Genomic DNA, 26,105 nt, shown 5'->3' on the forward strand with positions numbered 1-26,105 from the left:
CTTCATCCTTTAGAAAAGTTTGATAATGTGAGGTCTCTGCATACTTTCCCACCCCTTCCCTGAAACACTCCTCTTATAATCACTGTTAACACACTAGCGATTTGTGAAGGATAAATTCACCAGAATGTACTTCCACCACAATAAGCAAAATATCATTCCTGATAGCAATATTTGCCTTCTTTTATCATAATCTTACCATCAAACTCTAAAATAAGAAATGTGACCATAAAACAATGGAGCAGGGAAGTAGAGTATAGTGAGTTTACGACCTTGCAATCACACACTTGCAATCATAATGAAGTACTTATACTATGCACAATCTGAAAAGTTTGGCAAGTCTTTTCTCTTTTTCCAAAAACTATGCCACTCTTATATTTTTTCACTGTTGAATACACTAGTTCATGAGACATCATGCTGCTAACTGGAAGAAAATCTTACACTAGAGAATAGCATACTCACACAATTATTTCATAATATTTTTGCAATTTGATAACATCAACCTATATTCAAAGAACACTTACCTGCTTTACATTGTATCCTGCTTTTGCACTAGTTTCGATAAACATAACATTCAGCTCTTTGGCTTTCCTCTCTCCCTCCTCAATTGACACTTGCCTGTAGAAAAAAAAATGTTCTTTTTGAAACATGTATTATAAATATTATAGACAAACCTGGCTGGTATGGTTCAGTGGGTTGAGCAATGGCCTGCAAACTGAAAGGTCACTGGTTTGATTCCTAGTATGGGGCACATGCCTGAGTTGCTGGCCAGATCCCCATCTGGGGGTGTGTGAGAGGCAACCCATCAATGTTTCTTTCTCTCCTTCCATGTCTCCCTTCCCTTCTCCTCTCTCTGAAAATAAATAAATAAAATAAATAAATAAAATCTTTTAAAAAAGATTTTAAACAAAGTTCTGAAAATAACTTTTCTTGATATAGGTGCTGATTACACAGAGAAGACTAGTTTTAAAATTCAAGCTGCAGTACACTTACAATTTGTGCACCTGTATGTGTATTCTATACACAACTAAAGTTTTAAAAAATTATTTACTTTTACTTGGCTGAGATCATCCTGTAACTTTTTCATTTTGAAAAACTTAATAGCCTTAGTAAAATTTTCTGTTTATATTAGATCATAAGTATTTAATCTTGTGATTAAACACTATGAAAAATAATTTTTTATGGCTAGACAATTTGTCAATTTGCTATTGTAACTTACATAACTGTTCCCAAACTATTTGAAATATAAGTTGTTTTCAAATTCTATACTAATGTAAAAAATGTTGCTATATAAACATCTTTGGGGTTAATATTTTGTGCACTATGGACCATTTTCTTATGTTGGATTTTGTGAATTTCTTGTAAGTAAAAAAGTGAGTCTTTTGAGACTCACTTTTGTTAAGTCTTTTGGTACACAGTATATTTTAATACTTATTTTAGAGGCACTTTGTGATGCATTGGGTTGGCCTTTTTAAAAGTCTGTTTAGTTTTTTCATAAAAGACACATTTTTCATTTTCATCAATAATTTTATTGATTTGGATATTTTGAGTATGTCAGCTATCTCCAGCTATTGGCTTCTAGTGGGTACAGGCCAGGGATGCTGCTAAATGCCTTTCAATGCAGAAGACAGCCCCACAGTAAGGAATTATTTGGCCAAAATGTCAATAGTACTAAGAAACTTAGCAAGTCACTTTTGACACATTAGATCAATCACAGCACCTTCTCCATATTCTGCACAAATTTTTTTTATGCATTCAGTTGTGTTTTCGCCTTTCCTTTTTTTTTTAAAATTTTATTTTTAGACCGAGGTGAAGGGGAAAGAGAGGGAGGGGACATCCATGTGTGGTTGCTTCTCACACACCCTCTACTGGGGACCGGGCCCACAACCCAGGCATGTGCTCTGACTGGGAATCAAATCAGCGACCTATTGGTTCACAGGCCAGCACTCAATCCACTAAGCCACACCAGCCAGGGCTAAAAGAATTTCTTTTAATTTTTTAAAAAAAGATTTAAATCTTTTACTCATTTTAAAATTATCTTAGTGAAATGAATAAGGCTCTAATTCTTTTAAATGTGAATAGCTGAAGGGTGACAGTCTAGCAAAAATTACTAAGAAAGATGGTAATCCAAAGCAATGGATAAATATTACCTTAAAGAAAAATTATTGTAAATATAGTAAGATAATGTAGCATTTGTGTATTCAATTAAAAATACTTCCCAATAAAAGAACACAGGTTTATAAAGTATCCTTTTAGATAACTCTGGCTATAAATGGAAATAATTCAGACATACCATTTTTAAATTTAAAAATGAAGGTACTTAAGAGACTCTCCACTAGAAGATTATATACCTACATGATCTTCAAATTCTCATATTGGAAAGAAATAAACCACTGAAAATTTATATGATGGCAATTGATGTCCAAAAATAATTTTCATACAGAAAAGATGAAATCATACTTTAAGTTTTTTACACTGTAAAATTTTTTAAAGGATTTTCATTTATTTATATTAGACAGAAGGGAAGGGAGGGAGAAAGAGAGAAACATCAATGTGTGGTTGCCTCTTATGCACTCCCCTCCTCCCCAAGACCTGACTTGGCCCACAACCCAGGCATGTGCCCCAACTGGGAATTGAACAAGTGACCCTTTGGTTGGCAGACTGGCATTCAATCCACTGAGCCACACCAGCCAGAGCTACACTGTAAAATTTTTATATTTAGAATTATCCAGCTAGACTCACTTTAGGTGATTCCAATTCTTTTTTTTTTAAATATTTTTAAAAGATTTTATTTATTTATTTTTAGAGAGGGAAGGGAGGGAGAAAGAGAGAGAAACATCAATGTGTGGTTGCTGGGGGTCATGGCCTGCAACCCAGGCATGTACCCTGACTGGGAATCGAACCTGTGACACTTTGGTTTGCAGACCCTGCTCAATCCACTGAGCTACGCCAGCCAGGGCTAGGTGATTCCAATTCTGTTGGCAACATCTAAAGCATCACAGGAGACATTCAAACATATGCCTTCTTCTCTCCATTAGGCCTGACCAAGTTGTTGACACTGGCCATGTCAATGTCACAGAGCTTCTTCACAGAAGTTTGACCTGGTGCTTGCTGGCCTTGAATCCACAATGAACACAAGTGTATAGTATTCTGTCTTCTTCATGGCTAACTAGGTAGTCGGGGGGAACATGATGATGGCATAGCAGCCAAACTTGCTTCTTCTGGAGGTACTCTTCTGAGGGTATTTAGGCTGCCATCGGAGTTGAGGTGTTTTGGGTCTTCATAAGGTAGGTAACGTACAGATCATTTTTGTGTGGCTGTGGATGCCTTTTAGCACTGCTTTCTTTGCCTTCCAAAGCCTTTGCTTTGGCTTCAGCTTTGGGAAGGGCAGAGGCCTTCTTCTTCATTTTTGGCACCATTTTTGTGAAAAGTTAATTTACTTTAAAATTAATTAAGACTTTTTGTCATTGTTGCCAATTCTAAATGAGGTGCCATGGATAGAAATGGGCTTAAGATTTCCACAAGCCTCTGAACATAGTGGATTTCTTGGCAAAATTTTAATTAATAGCACAAGTTTATTACCTAAATTTCAATATCCAACTCATGAACAAATAAGAAATAGTAAAAGCTTCTACTATTAAGTAAAATGGTGAAGGCTATTTAAAACAGAAAGACTGCAGTAGATCAGTTAGGAATGCTGAAGGCAGATATTGATGCCATGGGTTCTACAGTGAATGTTAATACATTCTGCATCCTGTGACTTGAATTTGGCTTTCCTCATTTGACTAAGGTATCACAATCAAGCTATTCAGTTCAACTACACAGTCTGGCTTAGCTGTACAATTTAAAAAAGAAAAAAGAAAAAAAGAAAAAACTACACCACTGAATTATAATGAATATTTATAAGACTATCAAAAGTGTATTTAACCATTATGAATAATTCGTAAAGACAGCATTTGTTTGTTTTTTTAAAACATTTTGTTCTTTAACAGAACACTGCTCATGTTTATGAAGCCTAAAAAAAAATGCAAAAATTCACCTTTGGTGTAAACAATCTTGCACAAGAGTTTTTTATTAATGGACTTACACAAAACAAAAAAGAAAACCTCATTTTTATTTAAGAACAGAGGTTAATGTTTTATATTTCAGGTTCCCATACTAAAGAAAAGGGGGGTAAATACTTAAGGATTTAACATGTCTATTTTCAAAACAATTCTTCAGTAGCATTAAAAAAGACAGGCTGCTTAACAATCAAACATTTCATACATACACATACAAAATCACTCCATACCTCTTATCAGCAAGATCTGTTTTATTTCCTACTAGCATGATGATGACATCACTTCCTCTTTCTGTTCTAACATCATCAATCCATTTTGTAGTTTGCTGGAATGAGTTAACATCTGGTAGAGAAGGGTGAACAGAGAGATCAGTGTTATTGCAAATGCCTCCCCACATGATGAACCAAAAGAAAAAAAGAAAAAGAAAAAGAAAAAGAAAAAGAAAAAGAAAAAGGCCCTGAAAGTTGGAAGGGGGTTGGCACATTAGGACCCACTTTTAATGTGCCTGTAACATAACTCCATTTTATCTGAGTATAACTGTCAGTGATCTAAACAAATCACAAGAATAAATTCCTTTTATTAAGGTTTATTTCATAGTGGTTTAAAATTTTTGGATACAACCAAATGAAAATGACGTGCTATATGTAATTGGGAAAATATTTTGTTTTAATGTAAAGACAGCTATGGCAGATAATATGGTGTTACATTGCCACAATACTTTTTTTGATTACTTACAAATACCAAACGTGACAAAGAAAGCATCTCCAGAAGTATGTCAGCCCATACAACCCAACACATCCAGAAAATTTAGAAAGCCTTTAAATAGCTTTCAACACCACTCTGTTTGCATTGCTTATTCAGTTTGTGATCACTTTAACTTGAAATTTATTAGTTTAATGCACCATTCTATATATAATATTTTACTATTATTATAGCAGCTAAAAAAAGTATACTAATATTTTAACCACACGTGTACAACACTTTTGAAGAAAAATACACCAGGTTTCACTTGAGTTGGTTAAAGTAAGCACAAACATTTTAAAGCTGCAAAACTTGTCACTGCACAAGAATGAACATACATTGTTTTAAACAAGTAGCAACCCAAAGTAAAGCTTCAAGAAAAGATGGCATATAGCACCTAACCAAAAAAAAAGTCTCTGAATGCAAACTTGTAACTCATATTTCTGCTAGTGCAATTATTGAATTATTGTTAAGTAGATATGACTTCTGGTTGAGCAGATATGCAGAAATGTGTAATAAGTGTTACCTGCTCAAACCAATCATTTGTTGATATGCTTTTGAAGAAGTCTAAGATGTGGTACTATCCTGGACTTTCTATAAATTGTGGGCCACTAGATGGAATGATGCTTAATACTGCCCAATATATATCATAAACAAATTTATAAAGACAGTTTTAATCAGAGAGCATTTCCCTGTCAATGCTCCATGGAAAACTTGAAGTCACTTAGAATGCCAAAGGCATTATTCAGTCTCTAGGGAAAAGAAAAAGGAAGACCATTACTTCAGTCTTCCATTTAAAATTTTTTTCCTGGAGAGAAATGAAAGTGTAATTTGTTAGCAACAAAGCCAGTCAGTCAGTCATTCACAGAATCCAGATGTGATTCAAATGAAAATGATTAATAGAAGACTGCACACTATGTTTTCTCTGCCTTCCTCTATAGAGAGAGAATGGCTAGAAAAGGAAAGCAGAGAAAAGTTGGCTAGCAGAAGTTTTTAATAACCTGAACAGATGCCTTGGAGTATTTGGAAAACTTGGCAAGAGGCTTAAATGCAGATTATTTTATTTTAGGGAAATCTGAGATCAAGTTAAACTAAAAAGGAGATGTTCTTCCAACCATAATTATGATGTGGCTTAGGGATAACAGGATACTAAGAAAGCCCTGGAGAGGGTTCATAACTGAACCTGAAGGAAAATTTCCAGGGCAAAAAACCTGGCACAGTAGAAATAAAAAGTACATTGGTACAAACACCAAAGCAAGTATTTCTGACCTAGTCAGTCTGTGATAAGGTTTGCTATGATAAAACTCATTTTTACATGCCAGTATGGAAAACAAGCACAAGACAAGAACATGCATGCAGCTAAGCTAAAAGTTGAAAAGAAGATTAGAAATGCATAATTCCCCCCACTCACTTGTGATATCATAAACAACAACTGCCACAGTGGAGTCACGAATGTAGCTAGGAATCAAGCTCCTGAACCGCTCTTGACCTGCTGTGTCCCATAATTGCAATCGTACCTAACAACAAAATCAGTCAAACAAGCAAGAAGGTCAACCCGTTGCAAAATACCTACTTGTGATATCGTAAACTACTACGGCTGCAGCAGAATCACGGATGTAACTGGGAATGAGGCTGCGGAAACGTTCCTGACCCGCAGTATCCCACAACTGCAGCCTGATCTGTGGGATGGGAAAAAATGAATAAACCAAAACCAAAACCAAAACAAACTCATACTGAAAAGAAAAAGGAAATAATATTTTTTAAAGGAGGAAGATAGGAAGGAGGTAAAAAAGGAGACTCATGCAAAAGGCTGCAGGAATATGAGGAATGAACACACAAAAACTTTATTTTTTCAAAAGGGAGTAATATAAAAGTCTGCTTGCCCTGAAGGTACATGACTTAAAAATGGCAATGGGAAAGATTTCACAGAATCAGAAATACAGCTTCCACTTTTCCTCTCTATAACTACTCTCTGAATCCTATGCCTTCTGGATAGCAAAAAGAAGACTTTGTTGATGTTCAAATAAAGCATAAAAGGAAAAAGAAAGGTAAAAGTCAATGAGCAGCCCAGGCTATCAGAGTAAAGGAATTAATGCTTCTCTGAAACCCTCTCTGAAGCTAAAATGTGTCTTTTCCACAGGGTCCAGAAACCTTTGAAATTGGGTCTTTGACTTCTGTGCTTACATTTCTCCCACACATTTCTTCCCAGAACACTGAATATAATAATCTAACAAAAAGTAAGAATATCTTCTTGCAACCCTAAGATTTTACTTTCTTACTTTTTCACATTTGAGGAAGAAAAACCTGCAAACAAGCATTAAGTTCTTTTACCATTATAAAGCTGTTTCTAAGCTTTCAAATTTTAAGAAATGGCATTCTATATATTAAAACATAAAAGAGAACATCAAAAGGAAACACACACTTATAAGAAACAGCATTAGATATAAAATGTTTGGGGGTATAGGTCCTGAAATACTGCATTTAAGATAGTCACTGTCTAGATGATAGAAATCTCTTCAAGGGATAGTGGACTAGAATACAGACTTTACATTGCACTTAAAGGGAACATTCTAAATATGGAAAGGGAACATCCTAAATATGGAAGACAAAAATCCAACAAATAAAAATACATTCTTTCTAATCACATTCACTTTGGTATACATCATATTCTGACATTTAAGACCTGGAAGTTTGAAAATTGTGTCAAAGTCAAATGAAATCTCTCTGAGTACCTCAAGAGCAACATTCAAAAGGTCTTAAGCTGTTTTAATTATCTCAATGCTATATTTGTTATTTTTTCTAATCAAGATGACAAATTTTATTTAACACAGCCTAAGGCACAGGTGGCAAACATGAGGCCCGCAGGCTGAATACGTCCCTCCTCCTTGTTTTATCCGGCCTGGCACCCCTAGTTAAGGAGTAGTTACATTTACACAATCCTAAAGTTACAGTCAGCCCTTTGAAGGCAACTACGAGGCTGATGTGGCCCCCAGTGAAAATGAGTTTGACACCCCTGGCCTAGGGCCTTCAGGATTTTATAAATAAATTGTCTTTCTCTCCTTTTTGGATTTTACTTGGGGTTCAGAAATCAAAGTGCTAAGGACTTCACTCTGTAATAAGTTTTTCTCAAGGCCAGCAAATTAACTGGCAAGTTTGCTACGTACTTCTTATGGAGACACTAATTGATTATGTCTCTGATCATAATTTTTATCCTGGAATGTTGCAGAAAATAACACACAGAAAGCATTACTCACTGTTCGATCCTCCAAGTACATTGTTTTTGACAAAAAGTCAATACCAATTGTTGCCTGTAAACCAAAACAAAACAAAGTTAAATAGTAATAGATTAATGGTGGTTGGTAGTTTAGGGTTCAAATGGGAATTATAGTTGTGAGAGAAATAATGAATAAACATAAACACATCAAAGTCAAGTAAAAACGAACAAAACTTTCAGTGATAACGGCTTACACCAATTGAGCACTTGCTGTGTATTGGGGACATTGGGGATTCTTTTAGGCCCTTCACATGATCATCTCTAATCCTCATTCATCTCTGCAAGGTAGCTATTACCAGCCCTATTTTTCCTCCCTCCCTCCCTCCTTCTTTTCCATCCGTCCTTCCTTCCTTCTTTCCTTCTCTCCCTCCCATCTCTCCTCCCTCCTCCCTTTTTAAAAAGATTTTATTTATTTATTTTTAGAGAAAGGGGAAAGGAGGGAAATAGAGGGAGAAAGACATCAATGTGCAAGAGATATACATCGACTGGTTGCCTCTCATGCGCCCCCAACTGGGGACCTGGCATGCAACCCAGGCATATGCCCTGACTGGGAATTGATTTCGTGACCCTTTGGTTCACAGGCTGGTGCTCAATCCATTGGGTGACACCAGCCACAGCAGTCCTATTTTTGTCATTGTATAGATAACAATACCTGGAGTTTAGAGAAATTAAATTACTATCTAAAGGACACAAAAAGTTTCTACTGTGGAGCTGAGAGTAAAACTCTTTCCAATATACACTTATTGGATATATGTTTTAAACTATTCTTTAAGAAGATGTTTTTAAGAGTATTTTTAGGTTCACAGAAAAACTGAGAGGAAGATACAGAGATTTCCCATCTGTCCCTTACCCCCACACATGCACAGCATCTCCTATTATCAACATTCCCTGCCAGAGTGGTGCCTTTGTTGTAACTGATGAACCTACATTCACAGTGATATATTTTTAATATAGGTTTTATTTTTAAATGGTGGCAAAATATATGTATCATAAAATTTGACATATTAACCACTTTTTAAATGCACCATTCAATGGCATTAATTACATTCACAATGATATACAACTGTAAACAATATTTACAAATCATTCCATCATGTCAAAACAGAAATTCTGTATCCATTAAACAATAACATATTATAATGTATGGATATACTGTGATTGATTTATCCATTCATCTACTGATGTACACTTGGGCTGTTTCTACTTTTTGGCTACAGTGAGTTCCTGTTTTCAATTATTCTTGGTCTATATCTAGGAATGGAATTGCTGGGCTACATGGTAATTGTATTTAACTTTGTGAGGAAATGCCAGACTTTTCTACAGTAGCTACATCTTACTGTGGTTTGGATTTGCAGTTCTCTAAACTACTGATGTGAGCATCTTTCCATGTACTTATTGGCTTTCCATACATCCTCTGTGGAAAAATGTCTATTCAAATCCTTTGTACATTTAAATTGAGTTTATCATTTTTTGTGTGTGACTTGTAGGAGTTCTTTATTTATAGTATTCTGGATATCAAATACTTGTTAGACATAAAACAGTCAAATATTTCCACACATTCTGTAGGCTGGACCTAGCACACCATTATTAAAAATCCATTGTCAGTAGATACATGGATTTATTTACAGATTCTGAATTCTATTCCATTGGTCAATATGTCTATCCTTGTGCCACACATTTGATTACTGTAGGTTTGTGTTAAGTTTTAAAATCTTAAAGTGTAAGTTCTCCCACTTTATTTTTCCTTTTCAAGGCTATTTGGCTTATGCAAACTAGGATTGGCTCTTTCATTTATACAAAAATGGTAGCAAAAATTTTGATGGGAATTGCACTGAATCTGTAGATTGCTTTGGGTAATTACTACCAACATCTTAACACTGCTAAGTCTTCTAATCCATTTACCTGGGATGTCTCTTCATTTATTTAGATCTTTAATATTTTGAGCAGTATTTTATAGATGTTACAAAGAGACTTTTATTAAAAAAGCGAAATCAAGGAAAGCAGCTTCCTTCTTTACCTCCAACTATGGGACTACGTTTCTTTCTGGTAAAAGTCCAGCCACTGTTAATATAACAAGAATGGTTTGTGCAACATCTAACCTGGCAATGAAGAAGTGTGCACTGGAACGTGTATGCGTGAACAATGACAACTTCAATGTACTAGTCAATGAGGGGAGGTAGGTGCTATTGAGTGAGCATGTGTACTGTGTGGCAGTGGTATTCAAAATGACTGACCGAGTAGAGCAACGAATCTGCATCAAATTTTGCATTAAACTTGAACATTCCTCCGTGGAAACTATTCACATGATTCAGAAGGCTACAGCTATGGCAACTGGTGATTGACAGCTTTATCACAACAACACACCTGCTAATGCACTACATCTTGGGCAGTTTTTTTGTGAAACAGCAAATCTCCCAGGTAACTCAATCCCCCTACAGCCCAGACTTGGCACCCTGTGACTTCTGGCTTTCCCCCAAAACTAAAATCACCTTTGAGAGGTAAGAGATTTCAGACCCTCAATGAGATTCAGGAAAATACAATGGGGCAGGTGATGGTGACTGGGAGAACTGTTTGAGGTCCCAAGGCGCCTACTTTGAAGGGGACTGAAGCGTCATTGTCCTATGTACAATGTTTCTTGTATCATCTTCAATAAATGTCTATTTTTCATATCACATGGCTGGATACCTTCTGGACAGACCTCATATTTCAATTATGTTTCTCAACTTAGGGCTTAAGTACATAAAACTGAAGTACTAGTTCCATTTTATGACATTCCATCTGAGAACGTATGTAGGGTGGGATAAACTTGAACCAGTGTACAAGAGCATCTACTTGACAAACCTGAGGAATGTACAGCAATGATATATGGCTACATTTAAGAAATCTCATCAGCAGAAATTCATTTACTCGCTGTGGTAGAAGCAGCTAATTGCCTGTACAAATACCCACTTCCTCCTTCTTCCTTATAACACAAACATTTTTTAAGTCCATATTTATTCCATCAAATTTTTTTTAGCCTTCTTTGAGTTTTAAATAAATGGGGCTGTCCGAGTTGGGAGGTGCACCCTTGGTTTTGTCCTATTTCTACTTCTTTCTGTCTGGACTATGGATATCAGAACTCTGAGAATCATTCAGTAACCATATGGAAGTCATACATTAGATCTGTTTAAACATAAAGTTAGAAGAGCTCTTGGTCCCAGCTGCCCAGGGAGCTGCCACACAACCCTTGAACTACCTTATGCCTAGAATTCTTTTACATGAATTCTCAGCTGCTCTGCCTATGGAGTAGCCTTCTCTCTGTCCTGATACTTCACTAAAAAAAAATGCTTTTTCACTAAAAAAAAATTCTTGAGTAAAAATGTTATTGCACTTGTTAAAAATAGCAAAAAAATAATTTTTAATGGCTATAAACAGAAATTGTCAAAAAAAGAGAAATGGTCATTTTCAGATTTCAAAGCAGACACATGTTTTTTAAATTAATAAAAATCAGTACAGAGACAGACTTTATGATAAAATGACGTCCCTCCTTCCACTACATCATCCTTGTTTGGGAACATCATTTACACCACTGAACTCATAAAGGTCAAAATTAACCTGAAAAACAAACTTGTTGCTGCTTTTCTTTTTAGTTAATGTTATACAAAGCAGAGCTATTATAGCAAAGAAGTCAATCAGCCAACAGCAGAAAGCACAAAAAAAATTCCAGGGAAAATAAACATTACCACCTATTCAAGCATCTTGAGTGCCACTGACATGGAACTAATTCACACCTTTATTTTGATAAAAGACAGATGAGACATTAGTGGTGCCTCATGTTCATCTCCTTCATGGAAATGGAAAAGATAGTAATAGTAGAAAAAAATCAAAGGTTACAGAATTCTCTCACGTACCTTCAAATTATTTAAGTTGTAATTAATTCACTGGTTTGCAGAGGGAGGTCTACTTTGTAAAAAGCAAATTAAACTGAATACTTTTACCATGGGAGCTCAAAATTCAAATTTAAACAATGGCTTATCAAAATATATCAGTGTCAAGATAATGACAACTTTAGATATTTTTATTTGGATGCTTTCTACTCAGAATGGTATCTATTTGCCTCAAAAGGAGTTTTATAAAACTATGCCTCTATAAACTACTATTCTGCTGTTACTTCCTAAATAATGGTTTGTCACCTATTTTCATGCCACCGAGAGCCAAAGACCCATAAACATTACAATTTTCCAAAAGGGACATGATTTTTCCAATATAGAAGTGATTAGGTAGGGAAAGCCAGTTTCCCTCTGTACCAAGCAATGGTAATCAGCTTCCTTTTGTGGTCCCAACATACATAAAATTCTGTTGCCTGGCTGCTGCTTTCCCTAGCGATAGAAAATAGAGAAATAATAGAAGTCAAAAAAGACAAAGATTAGAATAAAGGAAGAAATTGGTACAAAAGTTAAAGAAAAGTCTAAAATTAAATAAAGGCAAAGAACTCGCGGAAGAGATGGTAATACAGATTCCATTTCAGAAGGGTAACCATTCCATTAATAAATGTGTCATATATAGGTGTAAGTGTGAAAAATGCACACACACTTTTCCTCTAGATATCCTTGTGCCACATTACTCAGGGTAGACTAGGTGGTCTGTGGATTTTAAACATGAGCCATTATATAGGCACAAAATTTTAGTTATCCAAGATGAAAGAGTTTTCTAGAGATCTAATGTATAACACTGTGCATATAAATAACAATACTGTATGGCTTACACTTAAAAATCTGATAAGAAGGTAGATCTCATGTTAAGATCTTACCACAATTAACCCTGCCCCCAATAAAATGACAATATATCTGGGAGGAGCTAAAACAACAAAAAACTATTTTTTAAAGATTTTATTTATTTATTTTTAGAGAGAGAAGGGAAGGAGATAGAGAGAGAGAGAAAAACATCAACGTGCGGTTGTTAGGGGTTATGGCCTGCAACCCAGGCATGTACCCTGGCTGGGAATCGAACCTACGACACTTTGGTTCGCAGCCCGAGCTCAATCCACTGAGCTATGCCAGCCAGGGCTACAAAAAACTATTTTTTAAAAAATTTTATTTATTTTTAGAGAGAGGGGAAGAGAGGAAGAAAGAGGGAGAGAGAAACATCAATGTGTGGTTGCCTCTCACGTGCTGCCTACTGGGGACCTGTCCCACAACCCAGGCATGTGCCCTAACTGGGAATTGAACCAGTGACCCTTTTGTTCCCAGGCTGACACTCAATCCACTGAGCCATATCAGCCAGGGCGTGAAAAAAAAAGTATTAAAAATTAAAGAAAATTAAAAAATAAGAAATTAAAAACTGGATCAGAAAAACAATCTGCCCTGGCTGGTATAGCTCAGCAGACTGAGTGTTGGCCTGCAAACTGAAAGGATGCCAGTTGGATTCCTGGTCAGGACACATGCCTGGGTTGCAGACCAGGTCCCCAGTTTTAGGTGTGTGAGAGGCAACTGACCGATGTATCTCTTCCTTTCTTTCTCAAGAGCACAAATTATTAATTACATAAAATGTATCTGTTTTTTGTGAAATAAAATTTTACTTAAACTAAGTTTCAGATATATCTTACATATGGGCCCAGCACACTTCCACTGTGCTACTCTGCTCCTCCTGATATATCTTACATATGGCTCACATAAGGCCAACAATAAATTTCTAGCAATGAGACTATCTTTTTAATTATTCATTTAAGAAGTGTTCCTGGCCCTGACTGGTGTGGCTCAGTTGGTTGGGTGTCATCCTGCAAAGCAAAAGATTGCCAGTTTGATCCCTGGTCAGGGTACCTCGGGGTTGTGGGTTTGGTCCCCAGCTGGGGCGTGTACAAGAAGCAATGAAAAGACGCTTCTCTGTCATCTAAATGTTTCTCTTCCTCTCTTTCTCCCTCCCTTCCCATCTCTAAAAATAAATAAAATCTTGAAAAAAAGTTTTTCTGTTGTGTGTGTGGTTAGCATAGGGCTAGGGTATCTTAAAACGATTTGCCAAATAACTCTTTACCTGATAAGTAAGTTGGCAGCTAATCACACATGGTCAAGTTTTCATATTCAAATACTTGATATACTATCAAGCATATACCTATTTCCCTAAGTAAGGATGTAGCTATATGATCCAATTTTTCTTGTTAAAGCTAACATAGTATCTAGGACTGTAATTCTTACAAAAAACTAACTTACAAAGTTCTTGTAAATTATGTTGTTAATTAGTGTCTCCTAAATACAATAGTATTTTGGCTTCATTAGCAAGAACTTTTTAATAAAGAATCAAAATCTTTCCTTACTGTAAAGTTTTATATAATCTCACCCCATCAACATCACTGCCCTTACGTATGTATGACTTAACAGCAGCAATAGCTTTAGCAACATGAAAAAATAGCAATGGCACTTTCAGGTACAATTGAAAGATCTTAATTTCAGAGAAAACTTGTGTATAAGAAAATACTTTCAAAACACCCAGAGAACTCTAAATATAGATTTTAGCTCATAATTCTTTAGCCTAAGACTCTAAGCACAATTCATATTTTTTAGCCTATGGCATTAGATTCTACTTCCAAAGATCTGTACTTATATTCTCAGGAATTTTCCACATATGGTTCAATGGCATCAATACTTTTTCAGTACCTAAGACTGCTATTTGTAGCTTCTATGCTGAGGTCAGAAGCACTGCTCAGAAATAAGCACTGCTCACAAAATACCACCCACATACAAGAGAACGTCAGCTGGTGAAGGCTGTAAGATGTAGTTGCAGAGATCTAGAAAATTGGGGATATCTATCTAAGGGGATCCAGAAGAAGCTGAAGCACTCGTACTGATTTTCACTTCTAAACTTATTCTTTTCATGTCTTCAGAGGTGGCTAAGCCATTTCTGAAATATTTGAAAGAATGACAATAAAATATACATAATACAAATTCATTCACTTTTTAAGAAGTGACTTTCCTTAAATGTCAGATTATCTCATCTCTACGATCTTTATCGTTTTTAATAAAAGGCTTATTAATTAAAAACAAAATCCATTTGGGATCATGGAAATAATCTTGATGATGGTGGTAGTTTCATAGGCATACACTGTCAAAATTTATCAGAATGTAAAGAATTCTTTGCTACTATCTGATTTTAAGAGCCCTTTGCATATTTTTGGATAACAGTCCTTTGCTTTATGTGTCTTTTTCAAATATTTTATCCCAGTCCGTGGTTTGTCTTCTCATTCTCTCGACAATGTCCTTCACAGAAGAGAAGTTTTTTAATTTTAATAAAGTCCAGCTTTGTCAATTATTTCTTTTACAGATCGTACCTTTGCTGCTATATCAAAAAAACCATTGCCATATCCGCAGTTATCTAGGTTTTATCTTGGGGTTTTATAGTTTTGTGTTTTACATTTAGGTCTGTGATCCATTTTGAGTTAATCTTTGTGAAAGGTCTAACCTCTGCATCAAGATTCATTTCTTTGCGTGGAGATGCCCACTTGTTCCAGCACCATTTGTTGAAAAGACTACCTTGGCTCCATTATATTACTGCTTTTGCTCCTTTGTCAAAGGTCAGTTGGTTATATTCATGTGAGTCTATTTCTAAACTCTCTGTGAAATACTAAGAATGACATATATTGGTCTCTGACCCTAGTTCCCAACACAGGACTCCTAAAATCTTTGTAAATTCCTAAGTGGTAAAAGCACTAGGAGCATCTCTTATTCTATCTTGGGTCTTTGACGCCAGTCCCTAACATAGGGCCCCTAAAACCCTTGTAAATTCTTAAAAATAACATCTTTTGTTCTAATGAGGTAACTTTGGGTGTCTCCTGGTTTGGAGAAAAAGGGGAAGGAGCTAGTCACCACAAAGACCAAGATATGATTAGAAGTTTGGAACTTTCAGCCTCATCCTCCATTCTCCAAAGAGGAGAGAGGGACTGGAAATGGAGTTAATGACTGATCATGTCTACATGATGAAACCTTCATAAAAATCACAAAAGTGCAGGGTTTGGAGAACTTCCAGATTAGTGAACGCATCAATAAACCAGGAGGGTAATGCATCCCCAACACCACACGGACAGATGCTCTTTCATTTGGGGCACTCCCAGCTCCCAGACCTCACTATATGTACCTCTTCATCAGGCTGTTCATCTGTTGCCTTTGTATCTTTTAATAAACCAGTAAACATAAGTTAAGTGTTTCCTTCAGTTCTGTGAGCTGTTCTAGCAAATCACAGAATCAAAGGGGGAGAAGGTCATGGGAACCTCAGATTTGTAGCATGTGGGACAGAAGTCATAGATAACCTGGGGACCAACTATTTATTACTAACATCCGAAGTAGGGGGCAGGCCCTGACTGGTGTGTCTTAGTGGGTTGGACATCATCCTGCAGACCAAGAGGTCACAGGTTCCATTTCAAGTCAGGGCACATGCCTGGGTTGCTGGCTGAGTCCCTGGTCTGGGGCATGCAAGAGGTGGCAACTGATGTTTTTCTCACACCTCAGTGTTTCTCACCCTTTCTTTTCCCCTCTTCCCTTTTCTCTAAAAATAAATAAATATTTTAAAAATAAAATAAAAATGAAGTGGGGGGCAGTCTCATGGGATTGAGCCTTAATCTGTGGGATCTGATGCTATCACCATATTTGTAGACAGTGTCAGAATTGAGTTAAATTGCAGGACACCCAGCTGAATCACAGAACTGCTTGTGTGGGGAAAACCTCCACATGCCTGGTATCAGAAGTGCTGTAAGTGCGACCATAGTACTGACAGTAAAGGAGAAACACAGGTTTGGGAAATGAGTTTTTTTCAAACCCTGTTCCATTGATCTTTTTGTTTATTCTTCTGCCAATAACAACAATGCCTTGATTTCTATAGCTTTATAATGAGTCCTAAAGTCAAGAAGCATCAACCCTTTGACTTAGTTCTTCTCCTTCAATATTGTCTTAGCTATTCTGGGTCTTCTGCCTTTCCATATAAACTTTAGAATAAGTTTGTCAGTATCCACAAAATTACTTGCTGGGATTTTAATTGGGACTGAATTGAATCTATAGATGAATTGGGAGCAATGGACATATTGACAATATTGAGACTTCTGTCTATGCACATAGACTAACTCTCCATTTAATTCTTCTTTGATATCTTTCATCAGAGTTTTTAGTTTTTCTCATATAGATCTTGTATATATTTTGTTACATTTGTACCTAAGAATTTCATTTTGGGGGGTGCTAATATAAATGGTATTGTTACAATCTCAAATTCCACTTGCTCATTATTGGTATATAGGAAATATATATAGTATATATATTAAAGTAGAAGGTTAAACTATTCATTTCATGTATTTCTTTTCCTTATAGCACTGCTTCAGCTGAATCCCATAAGTTTTGGTATATTGTGTTTTCTTTTTCATTTGGCTCAAAGTATTTTCTATTTCCCTTTTAATTTTGTCTTTGACCTACTGGTTATTTAAGAATGCATTGTTTAATTTCCACGTATTTGTGAACTTCCCCAATCTCCTTATTCTTGACTTCAAGTATAGATCAGAATGTCACAGAATTCTTGACTTGGACAAAATTTCTTAAGAGACTATTTACAATCATTCCTACTTCTAGCCCAGATCCTATCAACGATAATCTTGTAATAGACTTTGGAAGAGACATAGAATCAAATGAAGTTGAGGATTATGAGCAAAATCAGTTATACTTTGTATTTATATAGGTTTTTACAAATTACAAAAAGTGGCTTTATATCTATGATTGCATGTAAATAAGTGAATTTTTTTAAAAAAAGACCTTGAATATTACTTATAACACAAAATAGATACAACTAGTAAGTTGGTAAAAAACAAAATACCTGATAGGTGTTGTCAAAACTGTCATACATGAATCTGGTAATCAAGGATGTCTTTCCAACTGAAATAAAAAGAAAAAGAAATTCACTCAGTTAACACATTACATTGGGTTCTCGAAGCATTCTTTCACAAAAAACTGAAATTAAATTCAATGGGAAATATCAGTAAAGGTTCTACTGACATTAATGAAAAAAAAAAACAAAAACACACACAGCCCCAAGTTTGTTAAAATGCCTTTCTTTAATTAAATAGATAACAATTTCTCAAATTCAAAGCACAAGTAAAGAGTATTTTAGTTAGGAGTTGAGGAAAATGAGGGAAAAGATGGAGGAAAACAATCAATTATGTTGATACCTCTAATTTACAAAAAGACAAAGCAGATATTTACCTGGATCCTAACAAAAAGAAGAATTAGACTGTGAAGAAATTATAGTTAACTTCCTGGGCAGTAACCTGGGGAAATTGAGGTTCAACTCCACTTAATTCAATGAATCAAAGCATAATCCCTGGGAATGTGAAGGCTCGAGTCCCAGGAAAGCTAAGAGGGCTCCAAGAACTAGAATATTTATGAGTGAGAAAGAAGTGACATGGAAAACTATTTTAAAGCTGATCCCAGACCTTGGCTGATGTGGCTCAATGGATTGAGTGCCAGCGTGCAAACTGAAATGTCACTAGTTTGATTCCCAATCAGGGCACAGGCCTGGATTGCAGGCCAGGTCCCCACTTAGGGACGTTCAAGAGGCAATCAATCAATGTTTCTCTCACACGATGTTTCTCTCATACACTGATGTTTCTCTCCCCTTCAATGTTTCTCTTTCTCTCTTTCTTCCTCCCTTCTCTCCTCTCTCTAAAAAGAAAATTAAAATCTTAAAAAAAAAAAAAACGAAAACAAAACTCATCTCAGGATCAGATCTTCAACTTAGGAATGAATAAACAAAATGTGTTATATCATACAATGCATTATTAATTAGCCATAAAAAGGAATGAAGTACTGATATATGCCACAATAAAGATGTCTTGAAAAAAACTACACTAAGTAAAAGAGGTCAGTAGCAAAAGACCACATATAATTTCATTTATATGGAATGTTTAGACAAATATATACAGAGAGTAGGTTAGTGGCTGCTTAAGTATGGGAGAGGATAGAGGAATTGGGTTGTGATGGTTAAGTGATGTAGGGATTCTTTTGGAGGTGATGAAAATATCCTAAAACTGTCTAAGTGATGGTTGCACAACTCTGTAACTATACTAAAAACTACCAGCTTGTATACTTTAAATGGATGAATTGTATTATATGTGATTTTACCTCAATATATGGCTAAAATGTTACTAAAAATTTATGGTGGTGACAGTTATACAACATGCATGTACGTAATGCCACTGAACTGTACACTTAGAAATAGTCAAAATGGTAAATTCTATTATGTACATTTTATCACATAAAAAAACTCTCACTACCAAAAAACTATGGATTTAAAAAAATGATTTTATTTATTTTTAGAGAGGGGAAGGGAAGGAAAAAGAAAGGGAGAGAAACATCAATGTGTGGTTGCCTCAGGTGCCCCCTATGGGGGACCTGGCCTGCAACCCAGGCATGTGCCCCAACTGGGAATCAAACTGGCAATCCTTTGCTTTACAATCCATCGCTCAACCCACCAAGCCACATCAGCCAGGGACATGGAAGATTTTTTTAAAAATCTAATATTAGAACACCAAAGATAATTAAAAGGAATGCTAAAAATGAGGGCTGATTATTAAAGGTCAGAGAGACTAATTATTGAGCCTTCAGACGACTAATTTAGGGGATATTTATGTAAGTGGTAATTTATCACATAATATACTTACTATTCAAAGAATATTAAGACTAGTGTTTATATACAAAAAGTCTCAATTGCTTCATAATTTTTGGTCAGTTATACTGGGCAGATAATACTAAAACAGACCAACTACATATTTATATCTTCCCACAAAATAAGCCACTATATAAGATTAATATGATATGATAATAATAGTAGCTCAAATCAGATGCTATGATTTTAGTAACAGGGTTAAGGGAAAAAAAAAAAACAAACTCAACCTGTAGTCACTACTCCATCATAGTAATGAGGAAGCTAAAAAAGGTACCTAAGGACTACAGCAGAAAAGCTCAGCTGTAAGCAAAACTCATTGCAATACCATATCCTTGCAATATCATTGTTCAAGATGTCTCACCTAGGTGATGCAATTCCATAGCAAAACAGAATCAATTACACCAAGCTAATGCTACTTCAATGTAGCTAACCTGGTCAACAACACTAAAATTCAGTAAATCTAGTAGTCTTTCTCTAAAGACCTAAGTTGAATAAAGATTTTGTTTCTCCTAAAGTTTCGAAAGAAAAAACTATGAGTACACTTGTACTGTCATATTAAAAAATGGGGAGAATGAGTTTGGTTACATAGAATATTTGTTAAAATAAGTAATTTCACAACTATGGCTCTAAACTTCTTTTTAATAAAGGTGCTTTATTCCTTTACAATAATATTTATGTTAAAGGCATTAGACCTGAAGTATTATAAATTTCCAGGATGATGAAATGGAGACATCCAAAGTAAAAATAAAAAGTATTTATCTACATGTGTGATAAAGACAGAAAAGATACTCACATAAAGGTAAAGACTCACTGGTTACTCTTAACAAAGATAAATAACAAATAAACGAATATTTTAATGCTTGGATGGCTACTATTTCTCACTTCATTCCAAAACTAAGTGCTGAGGGCCCTAACCAACACGGATCAGTGGGTTGGGCATCATCCCACAAACAGAAAGGTCATGGGTTCTATTCCAGGTCAGGGAACATGCCTGAGTTGCAGGCTAAATCCCCGTTTTGGGCATGCCAAGAGGCGACCCACCAATGTTTCTGTGGCACATTGATGTTTCTCTCCCTTACTCCCTCCCTTCCCCTCTCTCTGAAAAGAAATAAAATCTTTAAATAAACAGAAACAAACAAACAAACAAACAATACTAAGTGCTAAGGATCATGGAGTTTGGGAGATGATTATGAAAAACAACTACGACTAAGGAAGGCTGTGACCACCAGAGTTTACAATACACTGAAATAGACAAACGTATATATGTACAAGAATAAACATAAGAAAGAACTGAGTAAAGTGTCCAGCTTCTATACTGCCAGAGGTCTACCCTTCCTTAATTCACAAAACATTCCAAGGCTCCCTAGTATCCATAAGATAAAATTAAAAATCCTTAGCAGGCATTCAAGGATCTTTACAATCAAACTTAAGCTTGGCCTTTTAGTCTCATCCCCTACCGTGCCAAACATAAACTTCATCTGACAGTGACGGAAGGCTATTAGTTACTCAAGCGTAACATGTACTTTGAAGCCTCTGAGATTTTGCTCATGTAACCTAATTTTGTGGAACTTTTCTTTCTTGGTTACATTATGAACTCGTAATTCAGTATCAGATATGACTCTCCCTGAAGGAAAGAAAAAGTAAATTACCTTTCAAAATTACTGTCAACCTAAGGTTATATTTCTACCAGTATTTTAGATGGCAGCAGGGTTTTTATTTTATTCCTAGAACAAAGTCAACATCCAACTACGAATGTATCTCAAGGATAAAAAGATGAGTTGTAAATAATCTGTACCATCAAAGAACAGTCCAGTGGCGAGTTCAAAATAAGTACTAGCCTGAGACTTACTTTACCATCAGTAACTTTACTCAAAAACTACATCTAAGTGTAGAAATTTAATATAAGGAAAAGCACAATCCACTTTTTCTTTTGGGGAAATGTAAGAAAAATTGGCAATATAACACTTATCTCAAATTATCTTGTTGGTGCATTTTTTTTTACTAGTTTACCCCCCCAATTTACAGAACAAGAACCTCACCTATCTTGTTCATGGCTATACTAACAGTTTTGGTCCCTGCGTCGCACTGAATAAATTAATCAATGAAAAGAAACTTCACCAACTAGACAGCTTTTATTACTAGGGTAGCCCACAGGCTAGAAGAAAACAGCCTGAAACAGCATTGCATTCTTGGAAAAATGAAGAGTAGATACAGTTCATAGAACCATACATATAATAAAGCTCAGGAAATTGAGCTTTTAAAACCAGAAAGTCAAATTTGCTCATTTATAGTAATAAATAACTTTCATAAGGATAGAAATATGACTGGGAAATATTCTCATTCAAGTTGTACACTTATGACTTGTATGCTTTTCTATCAAGTTGTACTTCAGTAAAAAGTTTTCCTGCCCTAGCTGCTGTGGCTCAGTGGATGGAGCGCCAGCTGTCAAACAGAAAGGTCACAGGTTCAATTCCTGGTCAGGGTACAAGTCTGGATATTCCAGGTCCCCCCGGTTGTGGGCATGGGAGAGGCAACTGACTAATGTTTCTTGTACACATCAGTGTTTCTCTCCCTCTCTTCCTCTCTCCTTTCCTATATCTCTAAAAATGAATAAAACCTTTAAAAAAGTTTTCCTCATAAAAAATTGAAACAATCATTGTTCAAAAACAGTGACATCTTATAGGTTTTACACACACACACACACACATACAATTAAAATACACATAGCACATAAAGTTAGAAGGAGGAGTGGTAAGTAGAGGTAGAGTTCTAAGGTCCTTGCATTGTCCAGAAGGGTAAAGAAATCAATTAACATTAGACTTTTTTTAAAGCTTAAATTTTCTTTTCTTTTTTTTTTTTTTAGAGAGGGAAAGGGAAGGAGAAAAAAGGAGAGAGAAACATTGATTGGTTGGCTCTCATACACACCCTGATCAGGGACCAAACCTGCAACCTAGGCATGTGCCTTGACTGGGAATTTAACTTGTGACCTTTTGCTTTGCAGGACAATGCCCAACCAACCGAGCCACACCAGTCAGGGCAATCATAGTCTTTTACATGTCATGGCTACATGCCATAACTTCTAGGGTAATCACTAAGTAAAAGGAAAAAAATGTATAACTTCCCAATTAATAATAATTATGGAATAATTTTTTAAAACACTAAAAATTCAAATAACATAAAAAGAGAAATATCCATAACACAAGAAAGCATATTAAGAAGACAGTAGATTTATTTTAAATCCAAATACGGTCATACATTATATCACCATATTTTGGTCAGATGACCATTACTGTAATGGAGCTAAAAAAATTCTTATCACTTTAACACATTATAGCCTCCTTAAGGTAGGCTATATTACTCATGTGTTTGTGATGATGCCAGTGTAAACAAGTGCAGCAAAAAGTGTAGCACATACAATTATGTACACTACATAATACCTGATAATGATAATAAACAAATAGGTTACTGGTTTATATATTTATTATATTATAATGTTATTGTTACCTTAGAGTTGTACTTTTATACTTATTTTTTAAAATGTTTGCTGTAAAACAGTAATGCTGTGTTACACCAGCAGCAGCCTCATACAGTTTACATCTACCTATGCCATATAATAAACTTATTTATATAATACAGAAAAAATAAAATCCATCAAGAAAATTCTGATAAAAGAAAGCTAATATTGAGGCAAGTAAGGCCACCTAAAACTAGCAAACAAGAATATGTAATTACCAATAACTATAACTCTATAGAACCCAAAATAGAATCTGCTGAGTATTGTAGGTATACTCCTGCTTCCATCTGAGCACTCGTAAATCTTCCAAGAAATCAGTTCTCTATTTGAAAAAGGAAATATTCTCCAAGTGATTTCATAACTTATTTTAAAATTTATACAACATTTTTGGTCATGAATTTCTTCCATATATATCTGACTTCAATTCACTATGTTTTATATTTCAGCATAAGACTTTGTATTCTTGTTCAGATCTTAGAACTGCAAAGTAACTAAGGTATCATTACAAATCTAAAGGCTTTTTTCAGTTGTACTTTTGCCTTCTAGATGAGACTAAACAACTCTCATTTGAATATCACATTTTAACTCCATGATTAATTAACCTGATTTTCCTTGTATATAAACAGCATTTTGAAATAATTCTGATAACTCCATATCAGAGTCAGTACCACAATCATTAATAAATGTTATCGAAGCCACTGATGTTTACTAAAAACTGTTTCTCATCTTATTCTGTTAATTTTAAGTTACGTGTATTGAGAATTGTCATATAAGTTACAAAAACCCAGAACTGCAAAATATATAACACTTAACCTTATCTAAGAGCTTTAGTTGATATATCTCAACTTTCCATATGTGATTGGTTTTTTCGTTCTTATCATTTGAGGAACACCTAACTAAGTATCTGTACTTTCTGCACATATTCCACCTACACAAAACTTACCAAGGAAAGGTAGTGCAGTTTAGTGTTTTAGCACTGGAGCTCTAGAACCAGAGAGTTGAGCTGAAATCCCAGCCTGACCACTTACTAAGCATACACAACTGGGACAAGTTAACTTCTCTACACCTTAACTTCCTCATAGTAAAATGGAAATAACAGCAGTACCTATTTTAAGGAACTGTTTTGACTTTTTACTTGGAAATGATAACATCTTATAAAACAATAGCAAAATTATCAAACTTATAAAATTAACAGTGGATACAATGAACTACAGAGCTATTAAGTGAACTACAGAACTTATTTGGGTTTCACCAGTTTTTCTATTAATTCCCTTTTTCTGTCCCAAAATCCAATTCAGGATTCCACAATGCATTTAGTTGTCATGCCTTAGTCTCTTCTCTCCTATGTAACATTTCCTGCCTTTCCTTGTTTTCATGGCCTTGATACTTGAACAATACAGGTCAGTTGTTTTGTACAATGTTTCTCAATTTAGGTTTGTCATTTTTCTCATTATATTCAGGTCATGCATTTTGGGCAAGACTACCACAGGACTGAAGTGTCTCTCTTGGATGCAAAGGGGGACCATGATGTTCTATTCATGTCTTAATCCTAGTGATATTAACCTTCTTCATTTGATTATAATCTCTACCGTTTGTCTACCATAAGTTTACTGTTTTTTAATTTATTATTTACTTTGTAAATAACAAATATCTTGGGGAGATACTTTGAGACTATATAAATGTTATGTATCTTCTCAAACTTTTGCCCACTAATTTTAGCATTTGTCAAATGGATCTTGCCTGTACTAATTATTTTTTAAAAAATTTATTTACTTATTTTTAGAGAGAGGGGAAGGGAGGGAGAAAGAGATGGAGAGAGACATCAATGTGTGGTTGCTTCTCCCGCACCTCCCTACTGGGGAGTTGCCCAGTAACCCAGGCATGTGTCCTTGATTGGGAATCGAACCCTTTGGTTCGACCCTTTGGTTCAACAGGTTGGCAGTCAATCCACTGAGCCATACCAGACAGGGCAGGCATGCAATGATTATTACTGTGTTATTCCAATGGGAATTCTTCTGTAGTGAAGAGCAGTTCTGTCTGTCTACCTACCTACCTAAGTATGGATTCATGGATATCTTAAATCTGTGGGTTATCCAATATCATCATTATTTATTTTGTTGCTCAAATTATTCTAACTTTCCCCATTGAGAGCTCTTTCCCATTGGCTTCTGTGCCCTTTCAACATGCCATCATCCTTCTTAAATACTTCCTTACTTTGTAGCACCAGAACACACCATGCTCATTTTGTCTTTTCCCTATCCCACCCCTGAAATCAACCACTTCTCCAAGGAGCTTACAGAGTTGTTATAAGGATTAAATTAATTAAGACTGTAAAGTATTTACAAGACCTGATAAGTAGTAAGTACTAGTAATCACATGTCAATCAATGATACTATCATTATGTATTCAAACAAATATACTAATGTAAGGAAGCCACAAGACATGGACTTACTCACAAAATTATGATAGTCTATTAAAAAATTTCAGTTGAGCCCTGGCTGGTGTAGCTCAGTGGATTGAGCGCAGGCTGCAAACCAAAGTGTTGCAGGTTCAATTCCCAGCCAGGGTACATGCCTGGGTTGCAGGCGATAACCCCCAGCAACCACACATTGATGTTTCTCTCTCTCTCTCTCTCTCTCTCTCTCTCTCTCTCTCTCTCTCTCTCTCTCTCCTTCTCCCTCTCTCCTCCCTTCCCTCTCTAAAAATAAAATAAAATAAATTCAGTTGAAACAGGAAATACACATTGTCCATTAAGTTATCAGAAGTGTATGGAGTTTTATATTTTGTTGCAAGATGGTATTAAGCACTGCATTTGTTTGCTAGGGCTGCTATCATAAAGTACTATAAACTG

General features: G+C 35.5%; 1 protein-coding gene across 2 annotated transcripts in view; it reads right to left on the reverse strand.

Annotated features, from left to right (window-relative positions):
• The window catches only part of RAB6A (RAB6A, member RAS oncogene family), a 62,234-nt gene that overhangs the window by 21,279 nt on the left and 14,850 nt on the right, over positions 1 to 26,105 (reverse strand). The window contains exons 2-6 of one of the 2 annotated variants that reach the window (XM_045818102.1): positions 17,893 to 17,951; positions 8,054 to 8,107; positions 6,373 to 6,478; positions 4,289 to 4,400; positions 522 to 615 (exon numbers count right to left, since the gene is read on the reverse strand). In XM_045818102.1, the coding sequence (XP_045674058.1) occupies positions 522 to 615; positions 4,289 to 4,400; positions 6,373 to 6,478; positions 8,054 to 8,107; positions 17,893 to 17,951 (425 nt within the window). Of the gene's footprint in view, positions 1 to 521; positions 616 to 4,288; positions 4,401 to 6,210; positions 6,317 to 6,372; positions 6,479 to 8,053; positions 8,108 to 17,892; positions 17,952 to 26,105 lie in introns of both variants that reach the window. The other variant, XM_045818101.1, reaches the window with a different exon arrangement.

The sequence above is a fragment of the Phyllostomus hastatus genome, unplaced genomic scaffold (genome assembly GCF_019186645.2).
Source record: "Phyllostomus hastatus isolate PE091 unplaced genomic scaffold, TTU_PhHast_1.1 phas_scaffold_317, whole genome shotgun sequence".
NCBI classification, from domain to species: Eukaryota; Metazoa; Chordata; class Mammalia; order Chiroptera; family Phyllostomidae; genus Phyllostomus; species Phyllostomus hastatus.